Source organism: Thamnophis sirtalis, unplaced genomic scaffold (assembly GCF_051295495.1).
Source record: "Thamnophis sirtalis isolate CommonGarterSnake01/CBP01778 unplaced genomic scaffold, rThaSir2_p1.2 scaffold_3, whole genome shotgun sequence".
NCBI classification, from domain to species: domain Eukaryota; kingdom Metazoa; phylum Chordata; class Lepidosauria; order Squamata; family Natricidae; genus Thamnophis; species Thamnophis sirtalis.
The window spans coordinates 129782522-129793735 of NW_028261383.1; the positions used below are offsets into that span (position 1 = coordinate 129782522).

The 11214-nt window shown below is 38.3% G+C and overlaps 1 protein-coding gene across 2 annotated transcripts in view; it reads left to right on the top strand.

The window, feature by feature from the left end:
* PCYT2 (phosphate cytidylyltransferase 2, ethanolamine) overlaps nt 1-10247 on the top strand; it is a 38613-nt gene extending 28366 nt beyond the window's left edge. For both annotated transcript variants that reach the window (XM_087710088.1, XM_087710089.1), the window contains exons 8-13: nt 687-769; nt 876-953; nt 6058-6123; nt 7642-7707; nt 8367-8455; nt 9242-10247. In XM_087710088.1, coding sequence (XP_087566214.1) covers nt 687-769; nt 876-953; nt 6058-6123; nt 7642-7707; nt 8367-8455; nt 9242-9362 — 503 coding nt within the window. In that variant the 3' untranslated portion in view covers nt 9363-10247. The remainder of the gene's footprint in view (nt 1-686; nt 770-875; nt 954-6057; nt 6124-7641; nt 7708-8366; nt 8456-9241) is intronic.
* Nucleotides 10248-11214: the final 967 nt, after the last annotated feature.

Genomic DNA, 11214 nt, shown 5'->3' on the forward strand with positions numbered 1-11214 from the left:
GCTGAGAATTCTTAGTGATTTGTCCAAACTTCAAAAGAATTATAACATTGACATGTTCACTATCTCGGCAAAAACCTTGTATGATAAGGGATTTTATTTTAATCTAGAAAAATAATGTGAAAAAAGTGATACATATACTATAGCGTACTTCAAAAAAATGGAATGCTGCTTTTTTCAAGCTCTATTGTGCCCTCCAGTGGGAAAACTCATCCCAAATAATATCCTCTTAAGCAAAATTTGCCATATCTACCTTGCCCACACACACACACACACACACACACACACACACACACACAATAAATTTGGTGCTCACTCTGATTTACCGGTAACTATTTTGTAATAGTTACTTTACTCAGCCACTATTTTGTGCCACTATTTTCCCCTCAATCTTTACAGAATGCTGGACGAAGGTCCATTAATTTTAAGTATAAGCATAGATTTTTTTAAAAAAACACGATGCAGATACTAAAGGTTACAGTACAACAAGCACTTGCCAATAGTTCTTGCAATGAATTCCAGAACTTTTTCTGAGCATGAGCCATGTCTAGTTATTGTAAGTCTTGTAATCTACAATTATGTGAGCTACCAAGAAAAGAAATAGAGGACTTGTGAAAAGGAAAGAACATATCTATGTCTCATTAGCTTCGTTTAGTGCCTGAGGTTTACTTTGTTAACATATACATTAGATGTGGGTCATGTGGATTTTCTGGAGAGAGTGCACCAAATAGCAAAGCATCCTTATATCATTGCTGGGCTGCACTTTGACCAAGTGAGTATCAGTTCTGTACGGCTTGGTTGGAAGACTACTTACTCATTTTCACCTACTGGGGAGATGAATGGAGTATCTAATGCCAACTGCTACAATTTAATTACAGGAAGTGAATCACTATAAGGGCAAGAACTATCCCATAATGAATGTGCATGAACGAACTCTCAGTGTTTTGGCCTGCAGAGTGAGTATTTGGCTGGAATCATTCTCTTCTTTTTTTAATTCAAGTTTTATTTGCAGTTTTCCTTACACACCTATATATTTGTGTGGACAGTGTATTGACTGGGTCAATGTCCTTTTTAAACAATGTTAACAATAATAATGTACAAATAAGTATGCATAATCCTAACCTTCCAACTTCAACAATACCATTCTCTCTTTATAATTCTTTATCATTTTTTCCATTAATCTATCTAAACATAAGTAATATTTCTTTGACCATGTACTTGTTATCCCCTACTAAGTCACTAATATTTAATATTTTAAAAATTGCTCATTATTCCATCATAATTTCAATATCCCAAATATCTAGGACTACTAATAAGACCAAATATTAACAAAATTTAATCAATCTGGGGATTATATCTCAAAGTCCCCACAATTTCTAATCCGTAAAAGTCTAGGTTCACAATATATTTTCACATTATTAATATTAATAGTACAATTAATCCTAAACTTCCACCTTCTAACCTTAGCTTATTTTTAATTATAATAAATTATATTGTATGTATGTATGTATGTATGTATGTATGTATATATGTGTGTGTGTGTGTGTGTATGTATATATATATATATATATATATATATATATATATATATATATATATATATATATATATATATATATATATATATATATATATATATATATGTTTTCTGAGGTTTTCGCGGGTGTTAGTATGTAGGTCTCTAGTTGTTCGGGTTTTCTCCCGCGTAGAATTGGATATGTCTTTGCGACGTTTCGACGAAGTCACATTCGTCATCTTCAGGCTGCTGCTGACTACTTCAGGTTTGGTGTTTCCAGGAGTAGTCCTATATATATACACACTTATATACTTAAAGTCACAACCCCTGGTCCACTCTCTGTCATTAGGCTCGTCACAAGAGTCCATCCATGGACTCTTGTGACGAGCCTAATGACAGAGTGGAAGTGTGACCTTCCTCCCATACTTGGGCATACCAGGGGTTGTGACTTTAAGTATATACCTCCCACCCTGGCTGGCTGATAAGGAGTCGTTCTCTGTAGCTCAAATGGTTAACTCCCTAGGGGCCTGGGAGGCAATGGAGCACAGGTTCGATTCCCAAACTTGGGTATGGCTAGCTGATGAGAGCTAAATAGCTTGAAATAGATCTATACTAGTCTCCCTTTATTTATTTATCAGCATAAATATAACAAATATATATATAGGTCTCTAGTTGTTCGGGTTTTCTCCCGCGTAGAATTGGAGATGTCTTGGCGACGTTTCGACGAAGTCTCATTCGTCATCTTCAGGCTGCTTCAGACTACTTCAGGTTTGGTGTTTCCAGGAATAGTGTGAGATCTCGGCTGTTTGTTCCTTTTAACTGCCAGTAGGGGATTAAATTTTAACTGCCAGTAGGGGATTAAATTTTAACTGCCAGTAGGGGATTAAACTGATTGGGTGGGGGCTTGGCTGTGTCTTGATTAGGTGGAGGTGTGTCCTTATTTGGTGGAGGTGTGTTCTGTTCTGATTGTTTGGGGGGTTGTGTTTCATGTGAGGGTAGGAGGGGTTTTAAAGAGGCTGATTGTGCTTTTGCAGTCTGGCTTCTGGTTCTGGGTCGTGCCTCCTCGTCAGTTTGTATTTTTGTCTGTTTTCTTTGTGGATGTTTTTTGGTGATATTCTGTGTGGCTATTGTGGGTGTGGGCCTGGTCTCATTCATCATGTTTGGGATTCGTTTGTTAATAAGGGCAGGCTTCCAAAGGGCTGGCAGGCGGGAGGTATCATCCCGCCTGTTCATGCTGTGTGGGCGTTTTTCTATTTCGATTGCTTTTCTGATTATACGGTTGTTGAAGTGTTCGGCCTTGGCGATAGTTCTTGTCTTATTGAAATCAATTTTATGTCCTGTGGCTTTGAGGTGTTGGACCAGGGAAGAGGTTGGTTCCTCTTTTTTGATTGCATTTTTGTGTTCTTCAATGCGTGCACTTATTCTTCTGTTGGTTTGTCCGATGTATGTGGTGGGGCAAGTAGTGCATGGGATTTCATATACTCCTTGATTTTCTAATTCAATTTTGTCTTTGGGGTTTCTTAGGATGGTGGATATTTTCCGGTCTGTGCAGAATGCTGTCTTGATGTTGTGTTTGCGGAGGATTTTGCTGATTCTGTCTGTGGTGCCTTTTATGTATGGGAGGAGGGCTTTTCCATTTTCTTGTTCTCTGTCCTGGACTTTAGTGGGGGTTTCTTTTTGGATTAGGTTGGTGATCTTATTTCTTTGGAATCCATTGAATGTTAGTACGTTAGTGAGAGTGTGTAGTTCGGTTTTTAGGTGTTGTTCATCAGCTAGGCGTTTTGTTCTGGAGATGAGTGTCTTGGCTACGGAATTGATCTGGGCTGGGTGGTGGTGTGAGAGTGCGTGCAGATAGCGGTTAGTGTGTGTTTTCTTCTGGTAGATGGTGTGTCCTAGGGAGCCGTTAGATTTCCTGTAGACTAAGACGTCCAGGAAGGGGAGTTGGTTGTTTACTTCTGTTTCCATGGTGAACTGTATTTTGGGGTGTAGGCTGTTGAGGTGTGTAAGGAAGTTGTCCAGTTGTTCTTTCCCATGTGGCCAGATTATGAAAGTGTCGTCTACATATCTGAGCCAGAGTTTGGGTTTGTGATCAGATTTTTCTAGAGCTTGGGTTTCAAAGTTTTCCATGTAGAGGTTGGCAATGACAGGTGAGAGGGGTGATCCCATGGGTGCTCCTTCTATCTGTTTGTATTTTTGTCCATTGTAAATAAAGTATGTGTTAGATAGGCAGTGGTTGGTCAGATCAAGGATGTGTTTAGGGGGGTTGTATTTGTTTTGGATAGCTGTTAAGGCTTCTTTGATTGGTACTTGGGTGAAGAGTGATACGACATCAAAGCTCACGAGTAGGTCACTGGGCTGTAAGTTTTGTTTCTTTATGATCTCTATGAAGTGGAAAGAGTTTTTTACATGTGAGGTGATGGAATCTGCATATATATGTGTGTGTGTGTGTGTGTGTGTGTGTGTGTGTGTGTGTGTTTTGTTTTCTGAGGTTTTCGCGGGTGTTAGTATGTAGGTCTCTAGTTGTTCGGGTTTTCTCCCGCGTAGAATTGGAGATGTCTTGGCGACGTTTCGACGAAGTCTCATTCGTCATCTTCAGGCTGCTTCAGACTACTTCAGGTTTGGTGTTTCCAGGAGTAGTCTATATATATATATTTAGTGTCACAAACCCTGGTATGCCCCAATTATGGGAGGAAGCTAACTGCTTCCATTATCTGTCAATCGGCTCGTCACAAGAGACCATCACGACAGAAACCCAATATTTTTACTGTTGCCTTTGTTATATTTGTGTGGTGCTTGAAATAGATCTATACTAGTCCCCCTTTATTTATTTATCAGCACAAATACCACACACACACACACACACACACACACACACACACACACACACACACACACACACACACACACATATATATATATATATATATATATATATATATATATATATATATATATATTACTATTTTCCCTATTTTTTATTTTATACTTTTTCATTTTATTAATATATTTTATCCCTATCCATCATCTCTTAACCTTTTTGGAGTTCCATTATTTATTAACTTTTTAATCACCTTTTTATTTCTCTCTCTTGGAATCTTATAACTTTTTTTGATATTTTTATACCCACTGAATATTCCCTTCAGGTTACCCTTCGTCTGTATCATTTGAGCACCCATCCATGTCTTTTTTTTTTAAGAGATTTTTCTTTTTTTACTCTGTTTTATTATATGGTTTTAAGGAATTATCTATTTGACTCCTACTTATGAATCCTTTCTCTTCATTGTCTTTCTCTTCTTGCATCTCATTTTGATTTTTCTCTTCCACTTCTTCTAATTTCTCACCTATTTTCTGAATATCATGTTCATCTTTTCCCCCCAGTTGTTGACAGGCTTCTACTCATTTCCTTATCTGTAGACAATCCCCTTGTCTCCTTATTGTTCTTAATTGTTTCATGCATGCTTACAATTTGATAAAAATTACTCAATATATCTCTATGGTTCCAACGTCTCAATATTTAAAAACTCCAGCAGAGTCAATTATTAATAAGATTTTAGTCAATCTCATAACTTCGTTTTCACTGGCAGACAGTTGCAGGAGGCTATCGCAGCCAAAAACTGAGCCTGGGAGTCTTTTTCCTGTGGCAGAGCGCCTGGGTCACTACAGGCACCCAACACAAGTTACATCGAGCTGGCCATGCCCATCCTGGCCACGCCCATTCCCCCAAGGTCATACACAACCCTGATGCAGCCCTCAATGAAATCGAGTTTGACACCCCTCCTCTACAGTTATTCCATGGAATTTAAGGCAATATTCTTTGGTCACTAGATCATCAACCAAGCCAGACCTGTTTCACTTCAGGATGGTTGGCTGTATTTGATTTACTTTCACTTTCTGTTCCTAATTTAGAAGAGAATGACTCTGACTTCTGATTGACGTTGCGGCGAGAATGGCTTGGAAAATATCTAAAACATCATCCTCCCCTATTTTCTCCACTGCAGCAACCCTATGAGGGAGGTTGGGCTGGGGAAAAGTGACTGGCCCCAAAGTTGCTGAGTCGATTTTTCATGCCTAAGAGAGGACTATGGTTTCTAGACCAACTCCTTAATCACTATACCAAACTGGCTCGCCCTAGACATTTTATAAAAGAGAGACTATTTTTCCCCGATGGAACTTGTAGAACAGGAGTTCCCAACCCCCGATCTGTGACCCGGCCCATTGGGAACCAGGCCACGCAAACTTCACAAAGCTACCTGTGTGCAAGCAGCTAACTTGCGTAAAACAATTTCCTTTCCCTCCCACCACCAGCAGTCCACAAAGCTGAAAAGGTCAGGGACCCCTGATTTAGAAGACACAGATTTCAATTACTACTTCTGTGAACTATAGCCCTATTAGCACAAAAGTAAGTCTCATTATCTAATGGAATCTTTCAATGCTCCATTTGTCTCCTAAAATCTTACTTTCAAAATTCACTAATTAAAACTATAATTGATAGATGTGTGGACTGTGTCGTTATGACTGGTTTTTTTTCTTTTCTTTGTCTTTAGTATGTTTCTGAAGTAGTGATTGGAGCTCCCTATTCAGTCACCGCCGATCTGCTCGATCATTTCAAGGTGAGGATGTCTGATTTCTTTCTTTCTTTCTTTCTCTTTCTTTCTCTCTCTCTCTCTCCCTCCCTCCCTCCCCCTCCCTCTCTCTACAAACTAAAATTCTTAGGTCTGATTGGTGAAAAACCTTCAAATTGGGCAAAATCATGCATCATGGCGCAACAACTTTTGAATCAAAATACCTTAAATAAGCTTACAGAATGCATCTGGGAATTGAAATTCCATGGGATTGAAATTTAGCAAAGTTATGACAGCTTCAGTGCTGCTGCAGTCAACAGCAATTACATGATTGCCATTTCCCTGCCAGCCTCCTGCTAGGAAAGTCAATCGGGCAGGAGGTTGGTAATCACTCCTGTTCCCACACTTTTTACCCACCCATGGTCATTCTGTTTATCTGTTTAGGTGAGGAAATATCTCTGAAACAATGACCCAACAGGTCATGGGTTGTATAGTGTACAGGTAATCCTCAATTTATGAACACAATTGAGCCCCGAATTTTGGTCATAAATCATTATAATAATAAGTCGTCACCACATGTTTGGATTTGATTTTATAATAGTCATTAAGCAAGTTACTAAAGAGAGGTGGTTGTTAAGCAAATCATGTGATCATAAGTCCAAATCCAACTTATCCAGTGAGTGGTTTTTGCCGGAAAATGGCAAAAAAGTTACAAAATATAATCACGTAACCATGGGAGTGATAGAGCAGTCATAAATTTGAGGATGGGTCATAACTTTTTTCAAGTCTATCATAACTTCGAGCTATATGCGCACACACTTTTACACAAAGTTTTAGAAATATAGATCATAATGTTCTTAATGGTGGAAATGGAATTTTGGATGCTGTTAGGCAAAATGGGGAAATAATCTATTTCTTCCAATGCTCTGAAAATTGATAACTTGAACATAGCTTGAAGTGGATATGAGGTGAGGCGACAGCATCCGGGAGACAGTTTGTTTGTTTGTTTGTTTGTTTGTTTGTTTATTAATACAATTTATAGGCCGCCCAATCCCGAAGGACTCCGGGCGGCTTACAAAAAGAAAGAAAAAAGAAATAATAAAAATGAAAAAAAAAAAGATAGATTTAAAATCACAACACATGCATTCGTTTTGATGGGGCTGGACCTCAATTGAGGTCAACAGCCCCAGGCCTGCCGGAATAGCCAGGTTTTAACAGCCTTTCTGAAGGCCATGAAAGTGGGCAAGGTCAGGATCTCTGGGGGTAGCTCATTCCAAAGGGTCGGAGCAGCCACAGAGAAGGCTCTCCGGGGAGCCACCAGCCGATATTGTCTGGCTGACGGCATCTGAAGGAGGCCCAATTTGTGTGATCTCACCGGCCGCTGGGAGGTATGTGGTAATTGGGAGTTAGGAGACAGAGCATTTGCCAATATATAGTGGCTTCAGTATAAGGGATGTATTGCCTATATCATATATGTAGGTGAGTTGTGCCTGCTATATTGTGATGAATCAGCCTCCAGACAAAGAAAGACTAAAGAAGATGGTAACAGTTTTTCTTTTTGTATAGGTGGATCTTGTGTGCCATGGAATGACTGAGGTGGTGCCTGACAAGGACGGATCAAATCCATATGAGGTAAGAATGATGGAAACCTATTTTTCCCTTATTTGGGCCTCAGGTCACAATATATGACAGGAAAATAAATTTCTTTCAGCGTTTTTAAACCATTCTGTGGTCAGAAGAACAGTAAGAATATAGCTTATAGTTTATTTGAGCTATCAACTTTGTGGCCAATTGTGAATTGTCTCATTGCTGTGCTAAACTGCAGAGTTCCTTCCTTTCTCCAATTCTAATTGTTTTATTGACTTTTTCTTTCTGCACTGCCATAAATGCATCCCTGGAACTTTTTCAGCCTATTTGATAAGAATTAATGGCTGAAAGATTATCCAGAACACTAAGAATGTTTTTGGCTCTTAACATGCTTGATTTGGATGGGACTTTCTGAAATCGCATCTTATCACTGTTCCTGAAAATTAATGGCATAATATCCTCCATGTTGAGATAGCACATCACGTCCTATAGTATAAAGTATTTAAAGTAGTTGGTGAAAGAAAAAAAAAAAAAAAAAAAAGACACCCCAAATCCAAGAGAGTCCGCCTAAGCCCACCAACATATAACATTGCTCTGTCAGTTGTAATCCCATGTTAAATGGGAGCCCTGGCTATCACTTCTGATGTAAGAGATTTTGTTTTTATTTCTCATTCATCCATTCATTCTATTCTCTCTATCTACAGGAACCTAGGAGACGTGGTATTTTCCAGCTGGTAGACAGTGGCAACAATCTCACCACTGATCTGATAGTGAAAAGAATAATTAAGAACAGGTTAGCTGCTTTTAATTTTGTGTGTAGTATGATAGAATTTTGATTCTGCTGCTATAAACATTTCATTCATTGGACCTATCTTTTTATGACCCAACACTAAGCCAACAAAATAATTTTACATTTCTTACCCACAAAATAATAATTTACAGAAGAAAGAAGGAAGAACCTACCCAGAGTTATACTGTTTTGTTTGGGGATATATTTTGATTTCTCAGTCCTGAGAGTTACAGTGAAAGTTATTATATTTTTCTAGTTGTGCTTGCATTGGGATGGGATTGGGGCATCTTTAAACAGTTACCTAAAAGTATTAAAGTAATCCTTATACAGTAGAAGATCATGTAGCCACCTCTGAATAGTCTTCTACTAAATTTGGTAGCTTACCGTAATTTTGAGGGCTGCAGAAATGCATTGAGTTATATTCTGATTTCCTTAAAAATAACCACTATTGCAACTAGAATACCTTTCACAAATTAGGAAGAAGACATGATAAATTGCTTAATTGCTCAGTATTTGAAATTATGCTTTGGATTAGCATGGACAATATCTTTGTATCGATCACTGTTTCTTAAAGAGCCATATTTTTTCCTGAGGTTCCTGTATGACCCAGGACCTTCGTGGATCTGAAGCACCCTTTCCTGCTTTTTGAACATCATACATCTGATTTGTAGAAGAAAATTCTTAGAAACAGCTCAGAGCAGACATAAGAACATCAGAATTGCCCAGCAATTTAAACAAGTGCAATGAAATTAAATATCTCTACAATTATGGATCTCTTGGTTGTTGTAGGCTGGAATTTGAAGCTCGGAATCAGAAGAAAGAAGCCAAGGAGCTGGCTGTATTGGAGGTCATGAAAAGAAAGGAGGAAGCAGCCCAACAGGAGATAGGTTTAAGAAACCAAGAAAGTTAGCATGGGGAAGAGTACTGCAGAATCCTCTTCTTCTGGACCAGCAAACTTTCCTGGAGAATAGGACACTGCTGAATTAGGCCTGCGATCACAGTTTTCCTGGCTTAAGTAAATCAGTTGTCCATAGGAAAGGGTCAGGTGGATGCTGCTGTCTAGTTAATCGAGAAGCAGTGTCTTTCCACTAGCCAGTTTAAATTCTGATGAAAATTAGCAAACTTCTATGAGTTTTATCTACTGGCACTTTTTACTTATTGGAACTAGGAAATTCTCTCAAATTATCTTCTAGAATTTAAACATCTCACAATATCTCTTTAATTTATGCCCGCCAGAGATAATTTTCAAATATATCAAGCCACCCTGTCTGGATTCAGAGTGCTTTGTAAAGAGCAGTGGTTGCTAAATGCCATCAGAAGTTGTTCCTTTTCCAGGAAACAAGATGCAGCCAAACTTGCCACTATATTTCCCAGCTAAGTATACCTGGAAAGAAAGAACTGTAATTGTATACACTGCCTTACATGTGGTGCATTTGAAGCTCCATATTGACCACAAATTACATCCTGGAAAAATATATTGTCCCTTGTATATAAATGCTTTGTACTGTACTGCTAACTTTGGGTGCTTTGGTGATGAAGCTTACTGCCTAAAGTTTCTTTCTCACACATGATGGGGACAATAGGAGGGCCACGTATGAGGATGGGCTTCATTCTCACCCAAACAGGCTCTTTTCAATCTTGATCTTCTATATTTTCAGCCAGGGATATTAATAAAATCTTAATAACTAGCATTTACAGTTGAAGTCTGAAATTAAGGCTAAAAGGACTGAAAGAAAAACAGTTGAAATGTAATGAACCAAAGGTTTATATACTAAACAAGTCAGTGCTTGAGGAATTTCTTTCATTTGCAGTGTGCTTCTATATAGTAATTAGAAAACACATGATTGTTTATCTCCATACTATCTTTATATACATTCTCTAGAGCACTACATGACCCCATTCGTACAATGTTAGCTGTTAACTGACACTGATATATATATATATATATATATATATATATATATATATATGTGTGTGTGTGTGTGTGTGTGTGTGTGTGTGTGTGTGTGTGTGTGTGTGTGTGTCTGTGTCTGTGTGTCTGTGTCTGTGTCTGTGTGTCTGTGTCTGTGTGTCTGTGTGTGTCAAAGTACAGAATATTTAGCATATAAAGTGAAGATAGGGGTTTCCAAGGGCACCCTTTTATTATATTAATAATGATTATTCAAAAATAGCTAGAATTTATTTTATTGTGGGAATGGCACAAGATAACCTTTATATCCGCAGTTGCTGTGAATTACCCTGTTTCCCTGAAAATAAGACCTGGATAATAAGCCCAATTGGGCTTTTGAGCACATGCACTAAAATAAGCCCTCCCCGAAAATATTGTAACCATGAAGTGACCATGTTTGCCGCCTCCTGCACCTCAAAAATAATAAGACCTCCCTGAAAATAAGGCCAAGAGCTTATTTCGAGGGTCAAAAGCAAATAAGACCCTGTCTTATTTGGGGGGAAACACGGTACATGGAATGAGATATTGATATTTTACTGAAATGTAGCTTGAGGGGCTACATTTGATCACAGCAGGAACAAAGACATGTAATTCCTTCTTAACTATTTCTCCATTCCCTTACATTTGAGGGGAAACTCAAATGTAAAATCTTTTGATTGGACAAGTTCTGCAATTATCCTTGATTTTATTTGCCACAATAACCTCTAACTGCTATGAAAACATCTTTAATTAAAGATATGTTTTTTGTGCTGGGCACTATGTATCAGTAGAATTTCATAGCTGACATTGAATGTTGCAGAACTTCCTATAATGA